Source organism: Mycteria americana, chromosome 4 (assembly GCF_035582795.1).
Source record: "Mycteria americana isolate JAX WOST 10 ecotype Jacksonville Zoo and Gardens chromosome 4, USCA_MyAme_1.0, whole genome shotgun sequence".
In the NCBI taxonomy this organism is placed as follows: domain Eukaryota; kingdom Metazoa; phylum Chordata; class Aves; order Ciconiiformes; family Ciconiidae; genus Mycteria; species Mycteria americana.
The window spans coordinates 18,321,153-18,349,032 of NC_134368.1; the positions used below are offsets into that span (position 1 = coordinate 18,321,153).

At 40.9% G+C, this 27,880-nt stretch overlaps 1 protein-coding gene across 14 annotated transcripts in view; it reads right to left on the minus strand.

Moving 5' to 3' along the window:
• LDB2 (LIM domain binding 2) overlaps positions 1-27,880 on the minus strand; it is a 368,330-nt gene that overhangs the window by 213,944 nt on the left and 126,506 nt on the right. For 3 of the 14 annotated variants that reach the window (XM_075499806.1, XM_075499816.1, XM_075499817.1), the window contains exon 1: positions 8,725-9,216. In XM_075499806.1, the coding sequence (XP_075355921.1) occupies positions 8,725-8,856 (132 nt within the window). In that variant the 5' untranslated portion in view covers positions 8,857-9,216. Of the gene's footprint in view, positions 1-8,724; positions 9,222-27,880 lie in introns of those variants that run through there. The other 11 variants (XM_075499811.1, XM_075499812.1, XM_075499815.1 and 8 more) reach the window with 9 other exon arrangements.

The following is a 27,880-nucleotide window of genomic DNA, read 5'->3' on the forward strand; positions in this document are numbered from 1 at the left end:
TTAACATAATCAGCAATGTGCATAGGTGTGGCCTTCAAAGAGTTATTACCACAGTTTACAGGCATGCTGTTCGTAAATACAAGCAGAACTCCAGTCAGTGCAAAATGCCAAGCTTCCCACAAAACATATGGTAATTTTTGCTCTGTAAAATGGATAGATGCGCTATATAATGCATAATTGCAGCACATTATATCTGAACTTCTAATTGCTTAAAGTGATACTTCAAATCACATCAACAACATTATTACCTAATTACCCTAAGGGTTAACTGATACTCCAGTGATTAAGTCTAGGTAGAAGTGATAGAACTATTGTATTGCCTTCATCCACTACAGCAAGTGGTATGGTTGCAAATGCACATATAGAATCTATATCCTGTCAATGTTTTTAACATCTTGGTATAGCGAAGAAGAAAGGTGGAGAAATGCCGGCCGAGTACCAAAAGGACGGAGGGTCCCTCCTGCAAGATGCTGAACAACTTCAACAAGAATTTTCATTTGTTCTAAAGGAATTATTTTACAGCAGTTCTTTTCCTTTCTAGCCACAATAACATTATTGTGATGCGAAATGGAGTAACATGGAAACATTTTTGGTACTTAAAGTGGATACAAGAATTACGGAGGACAGTGACACTGATCTGAAAAGGCAGGTTACTATCAGAATATGGGGGACGGAGTAAAACAGACAGTTGCAGGCCTTCTTCCACTGCCGCATAACCCACACGTGAGACTTTTGTAAACTGCATGACAAAAACATAGCAGTCTAGGTGCGAGGCATTTCATATTCCCTTATTCCAACTGTAAAATACCATCCTGGTTGCAAACCTAGTGGTAAAGCAGGTTTCATGCCTGCCTTGCCAATTGCACCCTGGAGGATCTCTAGTCCGTAGAAGAGACGGTTAGGAATGCTGGTGCTGCTGACTGCCTTCCTGAGGGATGGAGTATAGTGAGGATGCTTCAGCTTAAACAATAATAAAACTAAAAAGTTTCACTCTATTTACTTTCTTGTTTTCTCTCCATGTGACTACTGTATTTAAAGATTTAGAATATTTCTTTTTGTATAATGCGGTCATTAATATTTCAGAAATCTCTTTGTAACCTGCTCTAGGACAGATGGCAACTCTTTTTCTGATACAATCTCCTGCTAATGGCTGAGGCAAAACTACACAACTGGAACAAGAATCAAAATAAGGTACATGAAATACTTTAAATGTGCAATGTACTGGAAGTCATAATTTTCTCAATTTACTACTTTAGAAAATAACCTAATAAAAATGTAGTTAGAAAAAACAAATGTTTGAAAGTCCAAAAGAAAAGTAAAAATAGTCCGCTGCACAGGCAATGTAAGACTGCACGTAATAATACTCAAACAGGGACAGTTGTTTTTTCCAGGTATTTAGTTTTGGAAGAATGAGCACAGTGGATCTACGATTAGGTTTATTCTTGGGTCTGCCTTAATCAGGGGTTTCCAAATATGATCACTTTTATACATACCTAATGTTTCATTTGCCCTCTGAATGGAACAGATAAGGTCATCCAGCTAGCCTGTGCAATTCTTCTGGGTCATGAAGGATGCTCTAGTCTGCAGCTAGCAGTTGTGTAAAATGGACGGGATCTGGACAGATATTGAATCTGCTGTACATGAATAATCTGATGGCAAAACTATACCCAGAGATTAGATTTCCCCCTTCCCTTTTTAAACACACACACAAATGGTAGAGACAGACTTGAATGTTTCTGCTTCGCTAACTAGGCTTGACAAGCTGACTCTGTGGCTTAGAATCAGGAAAGATGGGTATCAGCAGGTATTGCAGATCGTGTGTGATAGATATTACAGCAATGTTCTAATTTATTTGTTGCTTGGAAGGATGCAAAGACCTAACTATTTAGTTTGCAGGTAACCAGGCAGTAGATTTTAAGTACATTTAGAAACCTATATAAAGTTATGGCTTTACTGTGTCAGTTGTGAGTTTGTGACTCTGCCCTCGCCAAGAACCTGGATGTGAATATTGACAACAGAAAGACTTTAGGGAGAAGTTCTAGTTTGATACTTATATTTTGGCTGTAGTTATCAGAGTTATTCATAAAGAAGTCTGCTATGCTCAAGTCTTATGCTTCAAGTCTGTATGATGCAGATGGGAACACCACCCTGGCCGGGAGCTTCATCATGAGTATGTCGTCTTGACAATGGTGTATATACAGCAAGGTGGTGCCAAGGCGATCTAAGTCTCATGGAGAGGACAGCCTGCTCCTGTAAAATTTATGGCCTTTGGAAAGACTGTACACTACCAACACTCTTGACTCCTGAAGAGGCTTAGAAAGCCACCAAGTCCTAGTTCATGTTTAGTTCTGCAAAGGTCTCATTTTTCCAGGTCAGTGATTTTTCACTAGCCCCATAAGGCACAAAAGTGCCAGAGTTGTCTTCAGAAGCATCAGCTGTTCCCATACTGAGGTTTATGGTCCACAAGTGGCTCTAGTTGATCCCCAGTTACCTCAGGAGTACCAAGTGTATTATTCGGCTTAGATCAGTAACTTACAGGCTTTAGTTTAGAAGGGCATGGCTGTCCACCACAATGTAATAGAAATGGAAATAGTACTCTGACCATAAAGCGCTTTCTCTCTGAAATTCTAACAGTAACCAAACACAGAAGGAATGTACAGGGGAAAAGAAAGACACAAGCCTAGGGAGAAGATTTCAGCCAGGGGTTCGGGAAGGTTTCTTTTACTACTGCTTTTGCCGAATAAGTAAGACCATTGAGACCTGGCCAACAGACCCTGCCCTACCACAGTCTCTTTTGGAGACTAATCATCAGCCACTTTGGGGCAACCTTGTCCCTGCTGGGATCACCCCTCTGAGGCTTCAAGTAGCCCAGAAACAACTTTTGGAAAAGAGCACCCAGTAAAACTGAGGATATATGCTGGCCTGTTTACACAGTACAGTGCAGGAAAGAAAGCTCTTCTTGGGGAGGAAGCAACTGAACAAAGTATCGGCACGGTTAGAATGCCTGTTTACAGCAGATATGCAACTTTTGGCAAAAAGATTCAAAAAAATACCATTTGAAGTGAGCAGTCCGGCTAAAAATATTGCAATGAGTTTAGCAATCTACCCATACCCTTTTTCTGTAAACAAAGAAAGTGTATATACCAAAAACAAATGATTTTTTTTTTATCTGATCTTGCAATCCTACTGCAGGCAAAACTCCAGCCTAAATAAGAGCAGAGGACTGGGCCCTTGTTATGATCTCTATTTTGTTCCTTCTCACCATCCAGAGGCTTCTATTTTTGAGACTGGATCTGCATAGTAAATCTTGTTTACATCAGGGAAAGAACGAGTTTAAGGTTTTTTAAGTGGATTTATGGTTTAAAGAGTAAATAATGAAAAAGGGAAAAGGAAGGGTTGAAAAGGTTTCTTTACAGAAAACGATCTAGTAAGCATCAGTGATCTGCAGAGGAGATTCATTTTTACACTTTCACACTGACTGTCTCTCCCCCGTCACCAGCCCCTGCCCCCAAAAACTCCCTGTTCCTCACGCATGCAGTTTACATTCTATATTATAACTTTAGGGGAAAAAAAAGCAGCAAGACATCCCTGATTGTAAGCTAAGGATCAGCATGGAAAGGAAGTAGAGTCTTTTTCTTCTCCCCCAGCCTCATAAGAATTGTTAGTTTGTAACAATTTTAATTGAAAACAGCTGCAACTGAAATTTGTAAAAGGGATGAAAAAACTATATGAAATAAAAGACAATCAGTAAAAAGAGCCTTGAATCCGTTCTGAAGTCAGTGTCTGCCTAAAGGAATTCAAGGGTTTTCATTTAAAACTGACCTTTTAGTTTCAGCAAAGCATGGTTTATAAGTACTCTTTTAAAATACTTTACTCATGTTCCTAGAATTGCTAAGTATTAGTATATTTGTGGGTGAAAGAATATTTCCTCAAAAATACTTTGAGAGAGAAGTTTATGTTTTCCCCTCAACAAAACAAACTCATTGGACAAACTCAGACTTATGTACACAATATGAGAGATCTGTTTGTGATACTAAGTTGCTATGTGAACAAATGTGATGTCACAACATAGATTTTTATGACTAATCTATTAAAAATGCATCAGGAAGAAGACGAAAAGATTATTTCATCAGATAGCAATGTGAGGAAGTAAAGTAAGAGACTTCCATTAAACTGTTGAAATTTTGTTTTGCTTTAACTTGCTTTAAATATTTGGTTGAATATGAATGTCTGTGTAAGCTTCCCGTTCATTTAGTAGCTTTTAAATAATCATAACATCCTCCTTTATTTTCCTTTTAATTTTCTTTACATTTTCTTCCATCATGCAATCTCTACTTTTGTTAAATTCACTATACAGTTTAATAGGAGTTTAATATGATTTGGTTAAGCTGATTGTCTTTAAAATGAATATGCTACTAATCAAGTTCTCTAGTCACCCTTAAAACACTGCTCTCTTAGCCAGAAGGAAAGCTGTGGTTTGCATATAATGGTGACATAAAGCATAACCTCTCGTAGTGACAGAGAGAGATACAGGTGAATTTAATATATTGTGATACGCAAAAGTTCTAACAAAGTAGGGGACTAAATAAACAAGTGAAAGGCTTGATACATTTCTTTGATTACTGTCAATAAAGCAACGCCTCAAACTTTAAACTGTCAGCAACTTTAAGTGATCTATCCACAGCGCACTGTAACATTACTGAAAAATAATTATATACCAGATATAACCACCTTTTGTTTTCTTTTAAGCATGAGCAATTTCAAATGATTAAAAATTAGAACAGAAAAGGATTTACAACATCAAAGAGGAAAAGAGGCTTTTTTTTTAACGTCAAGTTTTATGAAAAACAGAGAAAATATTTAAGCTAATTTACCTATGTTGTGTATTGCTACCTAGAACTTTAGAAAGTGCTGATTATGCCACAACAGGATTGCTTTCTTGAAATGTTAAACTAACACAGATATAAAAATATTAAGATAAACTGAGTTTGAGTGAATGGTAATGATATCCTTAAAACCACACACAGAGCAAGGAAACAGCTGCATTTTGGTTAACCAGAAAGTTAATCAAGTATGATAGAAGTAAATAAGATTTATCTTTATATCTGCCAGGGATTATTAAACATTTAAATATTCATTTTACTTCTTTAAATCAGGATTGTTGATGCATTACAAAATGGCACTAGACGCTCCCAGAGTATTATTAAGAAAGCACGTAGTAGTTTCCATTTAGAACAAAGTATTACCAGACTAGATTTCTTTGAATGACTTTTAAGGAAGGTAAGGTGTTCCTGTACACTAGTTAGTAACTCACACTCCCTAATTTACTTTAGATCACATCAGAATTAGCTAGGTGGTGGACTTTTGCCAGTACTTACATCATAAAACCACCCCCTGCCTGGGTGTGATTGGAATTCTTCGCCTAAGACTGACCCTGAATTTAAAAAGGCAGTTGTAGGTTCTGCCTGAGGAGCCCATAAAGTTGTAAGAAGTTTGGAGAGCAAAAGTTTGCACATCTAGCACAGGCTAGAGTTGCTAATTCTTTACTTTCATGACTACCATTTCTTCCTAACGAAAACAGGAACAACAAAGATAGCCATGCTGCATCTAAATGACCTTTATTTATCACTCTGTCTGCTTAATACACTGAGCACATCCTTCACACCAACTATTATTCCCTTCCACCCAATGCGGACACAAACCGGAGTGGAAGCAGCGGATTTCTCAGGGAGGGTCCCCAAGCACAGAGCCACTTTGAGGACACCTCCTCCAACATACCGTAGACCCTGCTGCTGGCAGAGCAGGAGTAGAAATGGCATTTACCGGTGGATTCCCTAATGGTGTCTCTACCAGCCCATTGCTTTTTTTTGAATCATTTCTCACCTACCTGCAAGCTCTGGAGAGCAGCTACAGGAATTCAGTACAAAGGTGGGCTCTACAGATGGAGGGGAGAAAACAGATAAACATGACATACAGATACTCCTTTTGTAGGCTCTCCATCCATCCTCTGTACAACTTAATCAAATTATGTGCATTTTGCTCTGCCTTGGAACTTCCACCACTGGGGACAGCACAGAATCTGCCTCTAAAGGATTATTAAGAACATTTCTATTTTTTAGGAAAAGAGGAAAATCCCAAAGGCTTTCCAAGGATATATTTGGGATAAGAGCTGTAGGTTCCCATTTTTTAACACATCCTCACTGGCCACTGGCTCTCTCCCAAAGTTGGGTCCAAGTGGAATCTGCCGGCTTGCTACCCCCAGTCTTTTGGAGAGTTTCTTTGTAATTCCTTTCCCCTTAAGCTGCTTTGCTTGTGCTCACCTACCCCCTGGGGCTCCCAGAGTACAAGCAGCCTCCTTCAGAGACCAGTGCCTACATTATTCCAAAGACTGCCTGAAGAGAAACGTTCATGCAGTAAGCCTGTATCACCCACAGCACAAGCACATTCCTTCCATGACACACAGGGCTCCATCGGTCTGGATTCAAAAAATTCAGAGCTGGTTATACATGCTCCAGAAGCCTTCAGCTACCAATCCCAAACATGTTTGGAAGTGCGTAAAATTAATGTGAAACTTCCACTCCCAACCTGCCTCAGAAGCCAGCATGATTCTTTACAGGCTGTCCACACCTAGTCACTGTAAGTGTCCCAGGAAACTAATTTAATTTTTTTTTATTAAGGAAGGTGTTTTAATTGGAGGATGAATGAGATGAGCTGAAGCTAGCTAGAAAATACATTTCAACAAACAACAATGCTTACAGCACAGAGCTCAGAAATTAGAAAACAGAGAACTAGAATGTAAACACTGAACAATCACCAGGCAAAAGTATTTTTACTCTGAGCAAATAAATTCTGGAGCATAAGGCCTTCATTAACTAAGCACTGTCTGTCAAAGTAAAATGCTGCTGAAACCTATGGCAGTACTAGCAAGGAAGAGTAAGTTATCGCTTTATGCCCACAACAATCCATGTGAATGTGCACAGCAAAAACTGCAATTAAATGCGCTGAAGTCTACCTCAGCACACCTCAGCAACGCAGGAGGGGGAAGTTGTTTCACAAGTCACTCAAAAACTTTTCTAGTGTAACATTTGTAAAGGAGCTGCAGTCAGAAACTGGTCAATTATTAAAAGTACCACTAAAATAATATGTAAAAAGGCTAAATTAGCACTGGCAGCTTTTCAGAACAGCTTGTATATAAAACCCTGAAGGACTCACTTAATGATACATATCTCTTCTTTTCACTTGAAAAAGTCTAGAAATTATTACATTAGTAGGTACAGGAATGTAAGGAACAGAGTTGCAAGACACTGACAAAGAAACGGTAGCAAATCAAGCCCCCGAGCCCCCTCATTCCTACTACATGGCAGTGACGCTCCGCAACCAACAACTTGGGGCAAAGCTGACCAACAGTTGCCGTGATTTTGGGAGCAATGAGCTGCTGGGAGTTTTTAGCCAGCATGAAGTGTATTTACCAATTACTCCACAGCAATGTTTTAAGACTAGCAGTGATAACAGTGTTAGAAAAGCAGTTACCCCGTAGCGGTTACCCAATCAGAAAGCAGGTCACATCTCCTTAGCTGTATCATATACATTAAACGTCACAGATTCTCCATGGCTTAGCTGACAATTCAGGCATGTGTGTTTTGTTTTATTTTATGATAACCTCATGTTCTCTTAAAGAATTACAATACAACAAACAGATCAATCTGAGATCCTTTACCAAGCTTCATGGCACGAACTGGGCAGATATTTGCCTCTGTATAAGGCCCTTCACTATAAAAGATTAATACTTTTTAAAAGTGTTTTCAGGGCACCACTCATAAACTACTACAAAAAATTGCAGCACCGAGAACGTTTGCTGCACAAACACAGACACATGGGCAGAAATGCAGCCTGATTCAGTCCACACAGAATGAACTAAACAGACTAAAAAGTGTGCTTTATTTAACCACGTAAATAACAAGATGCAGCCTGCACTATTTTTTGTCTTTAAATGAGAAAAGTATTTCCCCTTCCCATTCAGCGTATTCTTTGTGGTGGCTGATCTGGGTGTAGAAGCCAGGGTGTATATACCACTAACAGATTATACAAAGCATAACCAACAGTGAATGCAGTTTACATTAATTGGGTACTTTTGACAGCTGTATGATAAAGTCATGAACCGATCATCTCTCTCACTAAAAGCAACTGCATTCTAAATGTAAACATGAATTTCTCTTGTCGGTCGTCCTGAACATGTGTTCTTTAAGTGCAGCCTAGGAATAAGTTTTTAAAACTCTGCTCCTGCTTTCTGTTATCATTCATTTTTAATTTTAACGAGTTTACAAAACAAAACCAGAGAAAGGTTCGTCTCTCCCCCTTAACCTGCAACACTGCTGAATTAGTTTTGTGCAAAAGCTCAAGCACTACCTTGCAATATTATAGCTGCAAATGCCAGCAGGACAGATCCTGAGCAAACAACACACTAAGGCAAAGAAATTTCCTGAGACCAGCATTACAATCAATCCTGAAGTGCTGTACTGTAATTTCAAGATTTCAGCCTCAGCTGGTATCTCCTCAAAGAGTTGCTCTGCGTGGAAACATAATGAGGGATTACCCAATTAAACTACTAAATTAATTAGGGTCCGTGCCTGCATATACTGTACTGTCTAGTGGGACGCTTCGGCTGGAATTCGGGCTGAAACCTACCACGGTCCATGCACAGGAAAACAAGGCTGAGGGACTTACCTCCGTCCGCGACTGCAGCCTCTTGTTCATTTCATATATTCGGTACTCTGGTTGCACCATGTATGGTGTGTGTCTCCTATAAAATGGGCCAAAAGGAGAAGAATAGAAAGGGTCATGTGGTGTGCTGGACATCTTGCCTGCTTGCAGAGATTCAAGCTACACAGAGTATCATCAACATCCATACAGAGCACATGGGCTGGGTGTTCTTCACAGTACAAAGTAGCAGCGCGCACACACACACACATCCAGGCTGCACGCACTGGCTGGGAACTGCTGTGGGAGCCCTCTATAGCGGAGACGGGGGGGGAGAGGGAGCGGGAGCGCACGGCTCCGGAGAGAGAGAGGCTGGATAGCTTCAGGCACCACCGCTCGGTTTTAAAGCAGCAGTTTCTGGAGGGGTCATTTCCTGTCCACGCTGTAGACTACTTCAAAATTATAATTTGCCTCTCCGCCTGACAGAGGGCTAAGGTTTGCGTCTAATTTTTCCCAGCCAGGACCCCTCAGGAACCTGGCAGCAAGGCTTGTTAGCATATAGGTGGTTTAAAAGCTGCCTGAGCCAATCACCCTCTGCGAGGAGCACGCTTGGGTAATGTCAGAAATGTGATTACTACAAAATACATAAACACGGCCCCGACCATCCCCGCCGCTTGCAGCTGGCGATCCACCCGCTCCCAGGCGCTTCCCTCAGCGTAGCTCTGCCCGCTCGAAGGGGTCGTGCTGGGCTAGCGAGGCTTCGGCAGCCCTCGCCAGCCCGGCGGTGCCCGGGGGCGGGCACCCCGCATCCGCGGCTTGGGGCGCCGAGGGGAGCGGGAGGGCGGCCGCGCTGCCGCACCAGAGGCGGGATGGCCGGGGAGCCCGCACAAAGAGACGGGCTCCATACACCACACTTCACACAATGGAGAGCAGTCAAACGCTGGTAGCAGAAACCTCCCGCAAAAATGTAAAAACACAAAGAGCCGGGCGGGAGAAGGAGACCCCCGAATTACTGCTGCCGGCAGTCCCGGCCGGCGGGGCTTACACATAAACAGATGGACCGCTCTAAGAGCAGCTACCCGGCTGGAAGGTGGCGGCAGCTAGGTAGGGGACTGGCCCCTATTCCCAGGATCATTCCTGTGCACAAACCCAGCAGCGGTTGGAGTACATTGCAAATGGAAGATACCCAAAATTGGGGGGAGGGGGGGAGGGCAAAGGGGAGGAAATCACCCTTTGGAGGTGAAGGATGAACTTTATCTGTTGAATCATACTCGCAGGACAGTGCTGGGAGCGGATACCACGTGAACGAAAAGTCCTCAAAATATAGAGGAAGCAAAATGGGCTCATCCGCTCCATGGGAAAGTGCAAGGTTTAAGAGGGGAGCCTTCAAATTACCTGTACAAAAAAGCCCTTGAAGCACAGACTGTGTCTTTATACACAGCTGTAAAGTATCAGGCATTATTTACAGTACTGAATAAATGTAAAAACTACAATAAACAGCGCTGAATTAATCTCATGTAAATTCATTCAAGCAAATGGAACCACTCTAGGAACAGATTTAGTTAACTAATATGATTAAGAGAATAACAATCAGCTGCAGTCACAGCAGTTCTCAGCTGGGGTGCTTCGCGGGAACACTGCAGGATCCCCCATTTCACAGATGGGGAAATCAAGGCACGCGCCATTACCTTTTCTAAATTTACGTAATAATCCCCTGAAATATTTGAGCGTGATATGGCTTCACCCACCACCAAAAAATTAACTAGAATCCAACTGAATGTAGGAATATTGTAAGACAGATTTGAAAAAGTACGCTTTTCACTGGCGTTTCGCTAAATCTGGAAAATCTGAGTTCTCTTTTCAGGATAAAATACAAAAGTTCATTGTTTTATTCTAGTGACCGCTGATCTGGATCACAATTTATCTTTGACGTACCAGTCACTGTTTAGCAAAACTAGTTCTGTACGCTCTTGTGGAACAACAGTTTCCATAAGAACTGATGTATTGAGCTGTTTTATAGACTTCCCACAGCTTCTGTCACTAAACACAGAGCCAACAGATAATACCTGGGGTATTTCACTTCTCTCTTTTAATGCTCCCCAGCTATGTAGCAACACTACACTGTCGCTCCAGTACCATCACAGGAGATGCTGTGATTAATAAAACATTAATAAATAGCATGTACAATGTTTGGCTCAATAGCACTGGAATGACAGTGACAGTGCTCTGCCAGGGTTCCCTGGCCACACAACATGCTTCTAACATGGCTATGTACCTAAGAGAAAACTTCCCTGCATCTACCTTGTACTCTTAACAGGTCCCAGCAAGGCTACCTTAAAGACTAAAACCAAAATGACCAGAAAAATTACAGAGTTACAGCATTAATATACACAATTTTTATGGCTGAAGTACCACCTACTTAAGTAAATGTAAAGAAAAAAAAAATCAACCCACTAAACTGTGGATTTTACTTTGTTTGCAAAGCAAATCCAAAGTAAAATGTATTTGCCCAAGAAGGGACACACTGCTTTTTGTAATTAAAATGGTGGAATTTTGCATCACTTGAAAACTATATCTGTTTTAAGGACTTTTTCACTAGGCTAAAACTCACTGTTTCAAGAAGTTAAACATGGCAATAATATTAATATTTTTCATTTTTCATGAAATAAAAAAAAAATACAAACTCAGAGTACTGAAAGTGAATGAGCAGTAGGATTTGCTTGCATGATTGGGAACCCCAGATACTCCCCCCACACCCCATATAAGAGCTTCTGTGTACAGGTCTAGTGCAAAGGAAAAATATGCAGTGATAGTTTAATAATTCCCATTGATTAACTGGCAAATTATTGCATACCTACAGCCCACCGGCAAGAACCGAGTCCCAGGGTAGGAACCTGCTAATTACAGGCTCCGGCAGCACTTCCAGTTGCCTGTTATCATCTCGACCAGTGTGATGCGCAGAACAGTAAAACAGAAGGCAGAATCAAAGGAAAATGAAGTTACAGGGATCCTGACAGTGTCATTTCGATTCCCACTTGGATCTGCCACCTTTAAAGTTTCACGTGCTCTCCAGGAGTGCCGGTTAGGGGGCGTGCAGCCAGCCCCACTGCCTGGGCTGCTCCAAACCCCGGCACCACTGGCATCAAGCCGCTACCTAAAGTGGCTCTGAGGTCAAAGGCAAACATCTGGCCCAAGATTTAGGACAATCAATAAATTCCTTAATCTGGAAAATGAGTTTAATGTGAGCAGAGGAAAAAAGAGATGTAGGAAAACAAGAAGAAGCGACTAGTTAGTCTTTCCAAATCTGAAAATTAGTGTATTTATGTGCCTGCATATACACTGCAGATGAGAAATTATGAGATGAGATGAATAGATGAGAAAACAGTGTGTGCAGAGCTGAATTTACACGGGTGAATACATGTGTAAATCCCACCACATCTCAAAGCAGAGAGCCTTACCCCACTGCTCAGAGCCCAGAAAGGGAGGGCCGCAGCACCACTGGGGTTACCCAGTCCTCAAATCTCCGCACCGCGTAGGCTCACCTGGCCCCCCGCATGGGTGCTGCACCCGGGCATGAAAGGAGGCAGCACACCAGCGCGGAGAGGGACCAGGACACGGGCCGGCAATCCCCACCAAGGAAGGGGAGCTGGGTAAGAGAAGGGTGCCGTCAGACCCCACCAGCAAAGACAGAGCCATGTTTCATGTCCATCTGGCCAGGCACTAACCACACGGGCCCTCAACACCCCAAGGAGCCTCAAGGCATGGTGCTGAGCTGGCTGATGTCTGGGTGCTGGATTGCCCTCTCCTGGGCAGAAACAGAAGGACCCACGTAAGCCAAGGACTCTGACAGCTCTGGAGGACAATTTCCCTTCATTTCAGGGAGAAGCGTGGATTTGGTGGAGCAGAAGGGTGCAGGTCCTCTTCCTCTGTGCCCACCAGCATGAAATCCGCAGTGCCTATGAGTAGCTGAGATGCACTACGATAGAAGGACCAAAAACCAACAGCAGAAACTTCCTCCAGGACACAAGCAGGGAGCGAGAAGGGATGAACCAGAGCAGTTTGTTCCTCTGCCTCTGCTGTTTATGCTGTCACACATGGTCGGGTGCTGCCTTCTGGTTGTGACTATTACTGGAGCCCCTGGCACAGGGGGTCCCACACAGCCTGCACCACGAGGGCACCCACGCTGCCCGCTGCCACGCCACGCCATGCCACCAAGCAGCATCGACAGCCCCGTAACACAGTGCTGCCAAAAGCGCCACGCGCAACCGAGGCACCGTCCTCGCTTTGCCAAGCTGACAATCAAAGCAGCTCTGAAAGCTGCACTATTTTTAATAACCATTTAGTAATAATAATAATGCAGAAAAGAGATACAGCTGTAAATAGGTGTAATTGCTGTATTTATCCCTGGTATGCGTTGACTGTTCAGTCTCTGTCAGTAATCAGGTTTATAAGGATACATTTAAGGTGGTTTGTAGCTGTTGAAAAGACAGGAAGGGAGAGACTGATCTTAGTTAGATACACAGCAAATGAAGAGCTAAAAACTAGAGGTACTTGAAATGAGATTTCTTGAGAATACTCAAGTAAACATGAATTTCTTGAAAAAAAATAACAAAACTACCTTTTCAAACTGTCCTTTGTTTATACAAAGCCAGATAGCATTGAAGACTTTTGACGGAGTGACCTTAGGTAAAAGAACACAACTGTTTTCCTATGGATGCTCATGAGTGACTAAATGAAATTTGCTTATCAAAAGTTGGGGTGCACAATGAAGAACCACCAGCAATACCCCATCATCTGTAATATACGCTCTGTTGCTGAGCTCAAACACAGGATTTTGTCAGGTTTCAGAGCTGAATACTGCCATTAATTTCTACAGCTACAGAATAGAGTGTACCAGATGCTTGCAATTTATAAGAAATCAAGGAGCTGTAATTTGTTTGCATTAAATATTAATATATTGAAATAAAAAACATATTCCGGAAAACACTGTCCTTTCACAGACAATTTGTGGACAGGAAACAAAATAAATCTGTTTAATCCATTGTTAAAAATATTTGGTGGGCTCAGTATACACTTCCAGGCTTTTTCCATGTAGACTACTTTGGGGTTTTTTGATTGTGATAATTGTCCTTTTCTGTCATTAATAAATGACATGATTATTTTTATCAGAAAAGTTTTTAGAAAATCCATAAGTGGGGCCCACCAAAACTACTATGTTTCAGAGTTTACAGTGCAGCAAGAAGGGTTCACATCTTTTAAATGCTTCAGGCTTTTTGCAAACTCAAACCTACCTTGCATAAATTACTTATAATGATAATTTGATACATATGACAATTCTAAGAATTCTCTTCACCTATTTAATGCTAGTAAATCAGAGTTACAGCTCCAGCACTCAACAATGATGCTAGAAGTACCTCTGAATAGATGATAACACAAAAGGGATTTTAAATATTTTTTAGTTCTGCAGTGTACACAACATCTTTGTCCGCAATCAAAATGGATATTAAATTTTGTCTTGGAACTTTATGAATGCTCTGTTGAATGCAGTCTTTGAGGAGCCTGCCCATCTCCAACCAAGCAGTCTGTCTGCTTTACCCATACAGCACATGCACAGCACCTGCAGCAGAGCAAGCTGGGGAAGAAAACATGAGCCAAACTCGAAGTGGTGCAAATCAGATCTTGGTGTTACAGAGATGGGCCCTCTAAACATACCAAGATACAGCAGACAAACTGACTGACATACCATACCAATTAAGCTATGGTAAGCCAGTGTTCAGTGTGTTTTCAGTGTCCTCCCTTTGTGCCAAATGCAGAGGGGATACTGGTCTATAGGTCTGCAGAGTCTGGCTTTTCAGCTCGCAAGAGCCTTATGCTTTAAGCACTAGAGGCTTCACTTTGCTCCTCACTGTGCCGTCGGTGTGGCACCCTGAGTGGACAGTAAACCGGGAGGGCCTCCACCTACCCTGCATCACACCTGGGCACTGTAACTGCAAAGTACATCGTGACCATGCCAGAGAGTACAACGTGACCATGCCAGAGAGGACCCTTGTCAAGGGAAATAGCTCCATGGGGTGCTGGGAGGAGACGATGAGGTCCCAAGTGTGAAATATTCAGCCCTTGACATCCAGGGGAGCTTCCCTGGGCTACAATAGCTTCAGGATACCAAAGAACACCTGCCCATTAGCAGAACCAAATCATCTTCCAGACTAGTAAAACACCAAAGAGATTTTATATACCTTGGTTTTGCTGCATTCTGAGGACACCACCAAGGCTGCTTTCCAGAATCCAGCAGCTTCAAGAACACTTCTGCCTTGTTTTGTTCCATCTCCCCCTCATTTCTGTGTTCACTCCATTTCTCCTATTTTCCTTCGTATCATCCATACCTGCTTGTAGCCCCTTTCGGAGTACAGAGTTCCCTTTCCATTAATCATTTCTAAATATCTGCCTTGGTAGTTTCTCACCCCACATGTTTCTTCTGGGTTTTTTCCCCCTTCCCCCACATAAGCTGCTGAAGTTTGGGGTGGATTATCACTGGAGGCTGATGCTGGTAAGTACTATTTGAAGCAACTGAGCTTCTTCACCCAAAGTGATCAAGAAGTTTAGCTGAGTGTGTTTTCCCTGAAGAAAGCTTGAAGAGCTGATGCTGAGGATGGTGAATCCAGGGCAGTCAAGCAGGGAAAAGAAAGGGATGAAATTCCTGTCATTTGCCTCTTGCAGCCGTCTCCCAGCGGCTGAGGAAGAAAACAGCCTTCAGCAGCAGAGAAGACAGTACTGCGCTTTATAGCATTGGCAGACAGCCAAAAAAAAATCCAAAGAAGTGGTGGGGGAGGCTACAGGAGCAGACTGTGGTCTGGGAGACTGACCCCCCAGTGAAAAATCAGACAGACCAGCAGAGAGGTAAGGACCTGAAGAGTCCCAGCCCCTTTCTGATACACTAGTTTCCCTTACAGACAGGCTAAATACGAATTAAATGCAGGTGGCACAGCCACTCAGCTCTAGCATATTAAGCAATGTGTTATTAAAAGTTTCTTAAGTCTTCTCAGCCCAAAGCAAGAATCATTATAACCACCCCTCAATATAGTAAGAAATAAGCAACACCAGACTTCAAGACAATCTTTAAGCAACCCTTCCTCCCTCACTTGCTCTCCCAAATATATGGCAGCATAGCCTGCCTGTGACAGATTACAAACTGGGCCTGAGAAAGGGAACAGATGTGTGAACATGAAAAAGAGATGCTCATTTTGGCCAGCGTTTCCCCCAAAAGTTCTAGCCCCCACCTGGAAAAGCTTAATATTCCTTCTACATACTCAGCTCCACCATACTGATTTACCTGTTACACACCTCACCCACTGCTCAACTTTCAGCATATTTCAATTAGTTTAAAGCTTACTTTTTAAAGGACTCAACTGGGAGCACTCAGCTTTGGAGGCATTTCAGTTGAGTGCTAATTAGCAACTAGCTGACTGTCAACTTTTCTTCTTCGAAGAGAGGGAAGGGTTGGTGATTCCCTTCTGAATTACCTGGCAATCAAATACATGTTGAAATTTATTCATTAACTTATAATAATAATCCCTAGCACTTCTTTGGCAATTTTCATCTTCAAAGCACTTTATAAACATTCATAGAGACACTGTGATGATTAGCGCTACGACAAAACTGTGCAACTTCCTGCATATGGGTCTCTCTCCCCATTTTACAGGTGGGGAAGGTAAGGGAGAGCTGAATGACTGAGGAAGTCAGTGGCAGAAATGTAGTTATACCTCAGGAAATTATGGCTTACGGATTTGTATTTGGATTGTGCACAGCACAGACATACCTACTAAGCAGAACAAGTGATGGACAGACAGGAGAACTGGTGTGAAAGGGAATGATGCATGGAGAAATTCTGTGCCTGGTACCAAGGTGGGATTAATTTGACAGCAATTTGGGTCTTATAATTAGGCCTTTATCGTGTAACTGAGCCAAGCTCCCACCAAAGCCTATACTCCATTCACCTTGTTGCTTTGAACCAACAGTTAAGCCTTACTACACAACATGCAGTGCCACTCTGGTTTATTTATTCAATTATTTTAACACCAAGTCCCAACCAATAGTGGAAAGAAATGTATGTTGGAAAATATTATTTTCTACACATATTTTTCTAGAATCTTTTCTTTCATGTTTCTAACTCATTCTCCATTCTTTATAAAGATTTGGTCTTAAGCTTAAACCTTTTCACTTGCAAAACACAAGCCAAAACTTGCCAGGAAATGAAAGCATGCTGAGTATGATCCATTGAGATTCTGGATGTCACTGGTGCAGGTACTCTCTATCCTGTTGTAGACTGTACACCAAATACATGAAAAATGCAATCAGTTACCTGTATGTATATTTTGTAGACACAATATATTTTTTTAATTTGGCCTTTAAAATTTAAGTACATGTTATTGATTTAAATTTTATACTTTGAAATGTTACCATGCTCTGCAGTGCTTGAATTTTGCCAAGGCCTTGTACGGCTGCATAAATGTGACTGAAATAACCAGGAGTTTTGCTTGGAAAATCTGATTATGCTGCAAGAGCAAAATGTTCCAGCTCATGAGGGCGAAAGACTGGCTGTGCCTCTCCTTTTAGTGAATAATGATTTTGCACAGAAAAATAGAGTCTAAGCAAAATATATACTGAATAAATCTTTATCTCTTCTATGTCATAGATTTTGTTCCTTCTACATCTCATACCTTCCAGGCATGATACTCAGTGACCTATACCCAAGCAGTGACCAAAAAGTGACCATGTATCTAATCCAGTATTTAAAACACACCAGACACATCTTAACCATGTCCGACATGCACATATTGCAGAGAGCATGGAAAGATGCTGACAGCTCTGGAGAAGCAGCAGATCTGAGCTCCCTCTGACTTGTAACTCAGCCCACATCAGGAGCTGCTGCTTCTCGCGGAGACAGGACACCACCAACCAGCTGCTCAGTGGCAGCAGCGGATCTCCCAGCTTCTGCTCTCATCGCTAGCTTTGATTTTTGATTCTAAGAGTGCATTCTGCTCTCTGCTGTCTGTTGTCTTCCCAGCATCATGCCATCACACAGATTCTGCAGCCATGCATGCCCATTTATACTGGTGTATTAACAACCTGCAGTTTTAACAACAGCGCAATGTTTTGTGTATGGAGCACAACAGCTTGTGGAATTTTACGTACATTTGCCCATATCTCTTTGCTTGTGAAGTTTGAAGTTTGAAGGTTATTGATTAGAGAGCTTTGTTTCTAATTAGAGAAACAGAAAAAACCTCCAGCATACTTTATTTCTGCCTGACACTGTACCCAGAGAACTGGCACAACACATTGTAGCAAGCCTTCTTCAGTGCGAGCGTCCTAATAAATATTGCCTTGATTTCAACATCTGGTTCATATTAAATAAAACTACAGATGTGAATCCAATAACGATAGAAATTTTGGAGGGAACATAAAAAGCTTTAAATTAACCAGCAAGACATTTGTGTTAATTTGCAAAAGCAAAAAAAGCAAGTAAAATTACCACAAGACCTGCAGTCAAGCTTTTCCTGTGTCTTAGCTAGAAAGGGTAGCACAATAATGCCAATTATCTTAACATCACCTCATCCTTAACGTGATACGAAATTTCAGACTGAGTTCAGGCATTACAATTCTAACTCACAACATTCTAGGTTTTTGCATTTTTAAACTTAAAATCTTAAGATTTGGGGGGAAGGATAAATGCAAGTGTGTGAGAAGGGACATTTAGTCAGCTAAAGAATTATGAACATAATAAGGACAATTACAGGGCTGTTTTACATTAACAGCATGAGCACTGAAAATTCTCTTAAGTCTTCATACACCCTTTGCATTTCATGTATATACATACATTATAATCGCACCCTAGTTAGTAATATGTGTTACAAAGACATCAAAACAAAGGAGGTGTTCACATGCCTCGGGTTAAGTCTACACTGAAATTTACCATTAAAAAACCATTTAAATCCAATCATTTCACATTTTGATGAACTGAGTTTAGATTTTCAGAACTTCTTTGCATTATGGGACAAACCAAAGTGTTGCCAGCCATATGTCGGCTCACTTACAGTTTTCTAGTGGTGTAATAAAAAAGCACAATGGGATGTGGGTGTCAGGATGAGTATATGACCTGTATATGTAGTCAAGTTTATGGAGGCACATGTCCATGGGTTGTCTCCTTGCTGCCACCATTCCCTTTGCAAGGTAGATGGCAGACAGTTTGTATATGATCTGCAGTCGCACCTCTATTTTGCACGTCAGGCTTTTCTAAGTAGTTTCAGAGAGCACACCTGATTGCAAGTAAGTCAAAGCCAATAATAGTTTTTTGAAGAATTCCATACTTAATCTTCATTCTTATTAACTGGTACAGAGGAAACATTTTAAAATAAAGTTCCCTTGTTGAAAGCTTGTCCAGACTAGTTTCTGTGTGTTTACTGCTGTTTCACACTTTCCAGAAGGTCTTAATTGTAAATATATTCACTATAGCACACTTTTAAGTCTTTGCCAATTTAGAAACTCTAAAATTAAATTAACATTAATTTGCTTGACTCAAAATAATCAAATTGAGTCACATTGAGAAAATCTTACAACATTTCTTGTCTAAAGCAAAAGCAGGCACCTCCCACTTTAGGGAAAATCCAAGCTTTTACGAAGACGTAGATTATGCTCATCCTTACAGTCTCAGAGTGTGGCAATGAGGCCATAATATAAAAAGGAGAGACCCCTCTGCCTCTCCTTCCAACATTTTTATTTGCATGTATTTGGTTTCTTCATGGATCTCTGACAATCATTCTTCAAAGAGAGTACTCATTGAGATGAAGAGGCCAGAGGTGAGACTGGGAGGTGGGAGACTGGGATAGTGAGCTGAGTGACTGTACTAGCTATTTCTTAGATTTTCACAGTATATGGTGGTGCTAAATGAAGTTTAACAACCTAAAATTTAAGTTAATGATGTTTCCTGTAAGAAACCGGGAGCATATATCATGCATACAGCTTGACATCATTTATTGCTAATTTCAGAATGGCATTTCCATAGGCATATTGTGCTCAAATCATATTCTGCTGTTCCTACACATATCATAAGAGCATCAGATCAGTGGAATCTGGCGGTGCATATCAAGGCAGATGATACACCCTCCAGTGTGTCTTGTGGCACTGCTTGCCCAGCTGTCCAAATCGATGTCTCTAAAGTCATACATGGCAGTTCACGCAGCCAGGTCTTCTTCTGCTGGCAGTGAGGTAAAGGGGCAGAGAGCAAGCCCCCCTGTCTTCCCAACACAGGGTTAGGACATCACTGCAAGGCTCACCGATGGGATCCTGAAATGCACCTGTCCTGCAGTGTAGACGTAATCCTCGTCATACATTGGTTAACACTAATAACCTCGTACAGCGATGGACCGCAGTTAGGGACAGGCTATTTCAAAAAGGCTGGAAAGTATAGTTCAGTTCAGCCAAAGGCATAGATACAAAGATGCTTATTTTACTAAATCCTAACGAAGCTTCCTCTTCACCATCATCCTGCCCTGCAGTCATCATTCTCCCAATCCAAATTCACCTTTTTCTTTTCTTTCCATTCTATTCAAATGCCAGTTTGCATTCCCCCCTCACAGCCTATTCCTTACATCTTATCCTGAACCAGAATATTTCTATCTTCCCTTCAATTTCAGATATTTCTGAAACACCTACTAACTCTTCCCCGCCACTGTTTTTAGACCTCTCCTCCTACCCAGCATCTCCTCTGTTTCAACACTGTTCCTCCATCTCTCACCAACATTTACTCATCTTTCTTCAGCCCCTTGATAGGTCTCAGCACTTCTGGCAAAATGCTAGCGGAAGCTGCAGCACACAAACCTTGTTTGGTCACAGCAGTCCAATGATGTATTATGCGTCATCAATCCCACAGAAACCCTGAAGTATATAAAATATGGTAATGGCAGCCAGCCCAGAAGAAACTATCAGATCTGCTGATATTCTGCCAGGGTTTTGTGGGAGATCAGGAAAGGTAAGAGGGAGTGCATGGGAAATCAGAGAGATAAGAAACTTGGAATTATATGGAAATCAGTGCAGCCAGTCAAAAAGAGTTGGCTTTTTTGGTTTTGTTTATGTTTTTGAAAAGGCAGTGATTTAGGACAGAATATTTTTATTTTATAGGAAAGCAAAGTGCTGCAGCTTAAAGTTTGATATCAGGTTCACTGCCAATGTGAAGATATACTGAAAGTTTACTCTACTGCTACTGCGATCAATCATCTGAATTCAGGTCACAGTTCCTTGAAATATGTGTTCAAGACTTGGATATAGTCAGAGGAAAGAGAGGAGGCAATGGTGTTCACAACATGATCTGTGTGGCTTGTAGTCATCCCCATTCAACCCAGAGTTATGTCCATTCGAGTGCTCAACCAACTCCTGTTCTACTGTTAAGCCAAGTAGGTTACAGACTTCTGTTTCTCATGAATACAAAAGCTTAGTGATTTTTTTTTTCAGGATATAAAAGGCTGTTTTGCCCCATCTTAAACATTTTTCCTACTTGAGAATTGATCTTACTTTTAGTTCCCTAAAATAATGCTCAAATAATGTCCTGGATTTTATTTTGTTTTTACTTTTACCATTACTCCATCTTAAATCAAGGATTGAAGATCTTACATACAAAAAGATCATTTAAAAATATTGCCAGAACTAACCTGGAGACACACATGCAGAAAGCTCAGATGAGTTTTAGACAAACATCTGAAGTTTTGAATAATGATTTGAGTTAAAAATCCTGCCTTTACAGATTTCCTATGCTTGGTGAAAACTGGACAAAGAAAACCAAAGTAAAATGGGAACACTTACATCAGGTAATTAAAACCACATGAGACTGCATAGTTTAAGAAAAAATCTATCGCGTAAGAAAGTTTTCTGTTTACTGTCACAAGGCATCAGTTACTTTTGATTCCAGGTACACGTGTCTCAGCTGTCCTAAGCCCACTTCAAGGTGCAGGTTTCTAAAGGATGTTTTTTATGGCTAGGCTACAAGGTCCTGCTTCAGCTGCAGAAGGTCAAATGCTGTATAATTGCAAAGCGGGAGAAGACAGGCCACAATGCAGTTTTTGTTTACTCTCATCCTCGCTAGCTGCTGTATGGGACAGGATGTGTTCTGCTGGTCAGCTTAGACACACTGTATTTACAACTGCCATTTTATAGAGATAATCAATCATTTTATGCCCACAATCACTTATTTTCACAATACTGGGTCCAAGGAAGCACTTTTGTTTTCCCATCTTCTGCAACAAATGATGTGTGTATCTTACAGACAGCAGTCTGTATTTTAACTACTCATAATTCAGTTCTGAGAGTTATGAACCTTTAATAAATCACATCTTCTGGAGCAATGTCCAAATGCAGACATTTAAACACATGTTATTGCAAGTTAGTCTGTTCCAGGCAAATGCACTATGTATTGCCTGATGGACTTCAGCAGACGGTCTTTATAAGAGCATGTTTAAAAATCAGATCAGCAATACCTTAGCCTATATTTATCTTTCTATACTCCTTGGGTTTTGGGGTTTTTTTAGCTGATGATAGTCCAACATAAAACACTGAGTCAAACCAGCACAAACCTGGTGTCCTCATCTCAGCCAGCTGTCCTTATCACTTGGACATTGAATCTTGCACCTTCTTCTATGTTCTACATTTGGTTCCTGGACTTTTCCTGAAGGAAGGGCAGGGCGATGCCCTCTTGAGTACTAAGCTATAACTTAGTGTTTAGGGCACACTCCTAGGAACCAGTCTATGGACATGTGAACCCCTTAAGCAGAAGAGGACAAAGAAGTTAGGTTTCCCACTTTGTAACCACAGAGCAATTGTATAAACAATGGGTGGAGGCAGCACCACTCTTTATTTGTGTGGAGACAGTGGGACAGTGAAATACATACCAAGAGAGTGTTGAACGTAATAATCAAAACCAACAGTGGTATACAATAGACCACCCAAAACACAGCTGTAATAGTTTTTCAGCTCTGCCATGGAAACAATGAATAGAAACAACAAGCAGAATAGTTTTGAAAATAGCGTTTCTACTTTTCAAAGTCGAATTTTAAACTTTGAACCAACCAGGATAGTAATTAGAAACTTTTTTGCCAATATAATTTTTGCTGCATGAGGTCAACTGTGCAACTGTGCTACGGAGAGGCGTAGACCCTAACAAAGTGATAGGTTAGTGTGCTGTGTAGGAGTTAGGTATGTTACAGAAGCTGCTTTAACTGGATATTTCCTGGTATTTAAAGAATTGCATTTAGAGGTAACAGCTGTCAATAATCAGAACAACCATCATTTTATATCATACAGAGATTATTACATAGAAAAAATATATTAAAATAGTTTTGAAGTCTTTCCATTTTCATTCTGCTCTAGAAATAATGAGCTTCCAGGTAGCAAAACCACTTTGTTCCAAAACAAATCTGTAAAATTGCAGCTAGAGTCATTTCCCTAGCAGGCCTTGAAAGGTGTGGCAGATGTGTGCCAAGAAAAGGTCCACTTGATCTGCATCCTGAGAGAAACATGGGAGGATCATAGTTTAGATTTCCAGGGTACCTCTGCAAGACTGACCACATCCCCGTGGGGTGGCCTGCAGGGCCACCTCCTTTCTACTGTTGCTGAATGTTAGTACTCAAGAATTTCTTCCTGTAGGGGAAAGTTCTCAAGAAAGCATATTCATAACTGGCTATCTCTCAGCCCATGTGTGAACCTTGCCAGCCCCATCATACAATACTCGCTGCACTTTATCCAAAAGCTGCATTGAATAAGAAATTACTGATGAGTTCCCCTGTTAGATAGTAGGGCATAAGTGCTTCTGTTTTGCATATGGGCTCTGAAGCATAGCAAGATTAAGGCTAAAATTTGTGAATTCCTCAAGTTTGGGTGCCTCAGTGATTAGATGCCCAACTTCACGTACCTAGGGTTTGATTTCCCTGAGCTGTTGATCATCTGCCACTCCTTCAGATTTCATCTATAGTGAGAACTATCAGTGCTTCAGACACCTATACCCTGATTTTCAGAAGTAGAGCCAAGGAAGAAATTATTTTTCTATGTATTAAAGCTTCACAAAAATAATGTTATTCCCCAGTCCACGTTGGAGGAAATATTTGGAAGCATTAGGTAGAAAGACCATCACCGTGGGAAATGACTGGGTAGACAAATCCTTTGCCTGAGTGTAAAAGCCTGAGGTGCAAGTTACTGCTCTGAACTGATGGTTCAAACCCAGATCTTCTCTGAATGTTCCCTGCACCACAGTATTGGCTGTATAGGGTGGTACTATCTCTTTCTCTTACTTAAAAAATAAATTCCCTATTGAACTGAGACTTTCCATCAAAAGCAAGGGTGAATCCAATCCTATTAAAAGAAGTTTTGATAAGGCAGCGCTGTCCTGTGACCCCTTTCTTTCTTCTTACTCTCCCCAAAATGTTTGACAAAAAGAATCTAAATCTAAACTAGCTCTTATCTTAAGCTTGGCAGATGAAAAAGCACTTTCAGCAGCTAGTTATCACACAGGAATAGAAACCAGTTCACTTAAGTTTTGGTGTGCCATATAACCACAAAAGGCCATCTGCCATCTTCCTGCTGTCCTTTCTGCTCCACAGGAGCAGAGCACTACGTACCTACTAACTCTGGCAAGTCAATGCTGGGGGGAGGGTTCCCAATGCCAGCTTCATTCATTAAAAATCCACATTCCTTCTTTGAAAACCTTCCAGCCTGAGCCCCACATGAGGCAGAGACTCGGGAACAATTAAGCTGGAGAGAAGGGTCCTGAATCCCATCCTTAGTGGAGCTGCAGTGAGGACAGGCAGAGTTGAACAACTCAAGGGTGTTCAAGCGGTTTTCAGCATTTGAAGACATTTAATGGTGTTCTAGGGGGGGGGGAAATTAAAATGCTAGTACGTGGTGTGACTCATATGGCCTATGTGTGGTACTGTGACATTTAGGGACAACAGAGCTGAAGCAAAGAAGAATTATATGATTATAATTATACATATTTCTGTAGTAATAGAAATCTATAGTGATATAGATTCAGAGAGGCACAACATTTATTAAGAAATTCAAGCTTTAATAAAAATGTAAGGACATTTTTTCCACTTTAACTAGAGGAAAAGAAAAAAAAAGACTAACTCTCTCCTAAACTTCTGTGCCCTCTCACCCCCAACATCTCAATCTCCACTGAGCACACATAGATCATGTCTGCCTCAGAACGTAAATACACAGCAGTGCAACAGAAGAATTAAAATTAACAGATGAGTCCAAGAAACAAAACCAGCTAACAAATGTATCTTGTTAGACTGCTGTCAGAGAACAAGATTTTTATCAGAAATGCTGTTTTTCAGAGGACACCAGGATAATTTCCTCCTAATAAATTTCCATCTTATTGAGAGCAGCTAACGTTCTGCCAGTGAGAGGGAATCTCCCAAGGGTATGGCTTACGCAGCTCTCCTACCACTGGATTAGATGTATGCATGCGTTTTAAAACACCGTGAGTACCCAGTACCTCTAAAAGTGTGTTCGGGTATTTTTAAAAACACACAACAGTGGTAGAAGTTTGCCTCGTTTTAAAAAAGATTCGCTACTTTGTTTATCGCAGTCTTTTGCCCTGAATTCAGAGGAAATGAGTGTGCATAATTCCACATTCCCTGGAAGGCAAAAGGAGAACATCGGTCTAAATAGTTTGCGGTGTTGTTTTGTAATTTCCATGAATCAAAGCATATTTTTTTAACTGCATCACCTATAATTTTTCATAAATCTCTCTCCTTTCCCTTTAAAAATATTTAGAGGAAAAAAAGAACTGTGTGTCATAGGGTATTAGCTGATTAGTTCATTCAAACAGTGCTAATTATAGGTTTAATTGCTTAAATGTGAAAGTCATTTATTTAAATTAGCTGCATCAAACATACAGTATGCTCAAAACCTGAAACATTTTGGTAGTGGGAACCAGGGTTATTTTCTGTAAACAGAACATGCAAAATATAAGATGGGAAACAATGTGCCTCTATGTACTGATCGGCAAACTCATTTAAACCCCAAACTCCCTCCTCCCCTGCCTCTGGGGTCGGAGAACAGCCTCATTTGAACAATGACTAATGGAATGCACTGAAATGTGCGGAGGGTTGAAAGGAGAAATACTATTCAAGCCAACAAACTCATTTCATTTGTGATTTAGAGGGGCGCTGCACCTTTCCCCTGAACTCCTCCTGAGAAAGAATGAATAGGCATCTCAAGGTTATGTAAAAACGGGTATTTCGGGTGGAAAACTATATTGGTTTTTAAAATAATAAATGAAGAAATAAATAAAGGTTTGGTATGTCATAAAAATACTGCAGGGAAAAGATGTTTGAACCACAACAAAAAGGTAGTCAGAGCTGTAGTGACTATAGCAATGACAGCAAGAGTGTGCTTGTGGATTAAAAAATTTGCTGTATTAAATACACAGCGTGAGAACTATGATGAGTGCAAGAGATGGGCTCAGCTCTTTAATCTGCAAAAAAAAAAAAAAAAAAAGGAAGAAAAATAAGAGAATTTTAAAGAACAGAAAACATTAGATAATTAACATACTGAAGAATGCCTGGCTGCCAATCCCTCCATCTTCCTGTGTTGACAAAGGAATGCATATATACATACAGATAGACGTTTATTTTTTAAGAAAGAATTTTTTTAAGGAACAAAGAGATTCAGAAGAGCTAGATTCCCCAGACATATCAGTTTTCATGTTCTGTATCTCTGTTCCGTCAGTAATCAAGTTGTATCTGAATGTTATTGCATTTTTCTAAACCTTCAAGTTGATATTAAGCCCCAGTATTCTCAACAACATTATGGAAGTACACACAGCAGCAGCAGCAAAGGCTGGTGGATGCAGAAAGCTCCTCTTAATTTAATAAGGGTTTTTAAGCCGAACGCTATGCACCATTGACTATGCAGGAAAGCTATTTTTTGCTGCAAAAGTTCCCAGCTCATGAATATCCTTGTACGCTTCTCTGTGCACAGCCTCTCTCCGTGCCCCCTTTTCCTGCTGAGAGGGTCATACGGCCACAGGAGAGCCTGACCCCCTGTTTACATTTCACTGTGCAGATTACACAGTGAAGAATAATACTACAGCTGGTTACTGCTTACAATTATTTAATTTAAAAAAAAAAAAAAACAACCAACACTTTAAAAGCTGAATTTATATAAATCCATCTGCCTCTCTGTCTCGTTTTCTTTCTCCACATGTAACTTGCCATTTATTTTTTACTTGTAAATTTGAAATACTCATTCATTACAAGCTCGGAGCTTACTTTTTGGGTGGAGAGAATGGTTGCACTTTTGCTCCATGCAATGCAGAGCCTTAACTTGGAAAGATTAGAAAGTAAAAAATGTTTGGAAAACATTATGGCCATATTTTAGATAAGCAAAGTAAGGCAGGGAGAAGGTACAATCCTAACAGTGACAGAGGAAGCAACATGCTCCCATACTGGGGGCTGAGCCAACAGTTTCATCTCTAATTTTGAGAGACCCCTACTCTCCTGACACACAGTGGTGCCCCCACAGAGAAGCAGGTTTGAGGATGTCTAAGCAAAAATGCAGCTAACCATAACAGCCCAAGCAAAAAAGTGCCAAAAAGATAGTATTGCAAATTTAGAAAGAAAGTCCTGGGTAGATTTTGCTAAGATTAAATCTAAATTGAGTGGATTTCCAATGTGATCAGGGAACAGCATGTTAAGGGAGAGAGCTGGAGACATATCCTCAGGGGATTTATGTGGTTATACCTCCAGATGATCCCACGGCAGTTGGAAAATGAGATACAAAGGGCTCTATTCTGCCCTCATTTACACAGCACTTAACTCTGATTTTCATGCCATTTAAACAAGAATGTCAATGTAAAGTGTCTTGATCATTGAAAATGGTGCCAAATACATATTCTCCCCTCAAGATTACTGCATGCAATTCAGATCATGGGGCATTTACATGAGTAGAGCTGGCCTTTAGAAGAGAGGTACAGACATTAAAATAGAGGTTGCAGGGAAACTAATCGGAATTGGCCTATTTCTAAGATACTTAGCCAAAATAACCACGTAAATTACAGTTTCTTTAGCAGTTTTACATTTGTATTTGTCAGAGCAAGCTGGTATTTATATACTTGACATACTTCATACAAATGTCC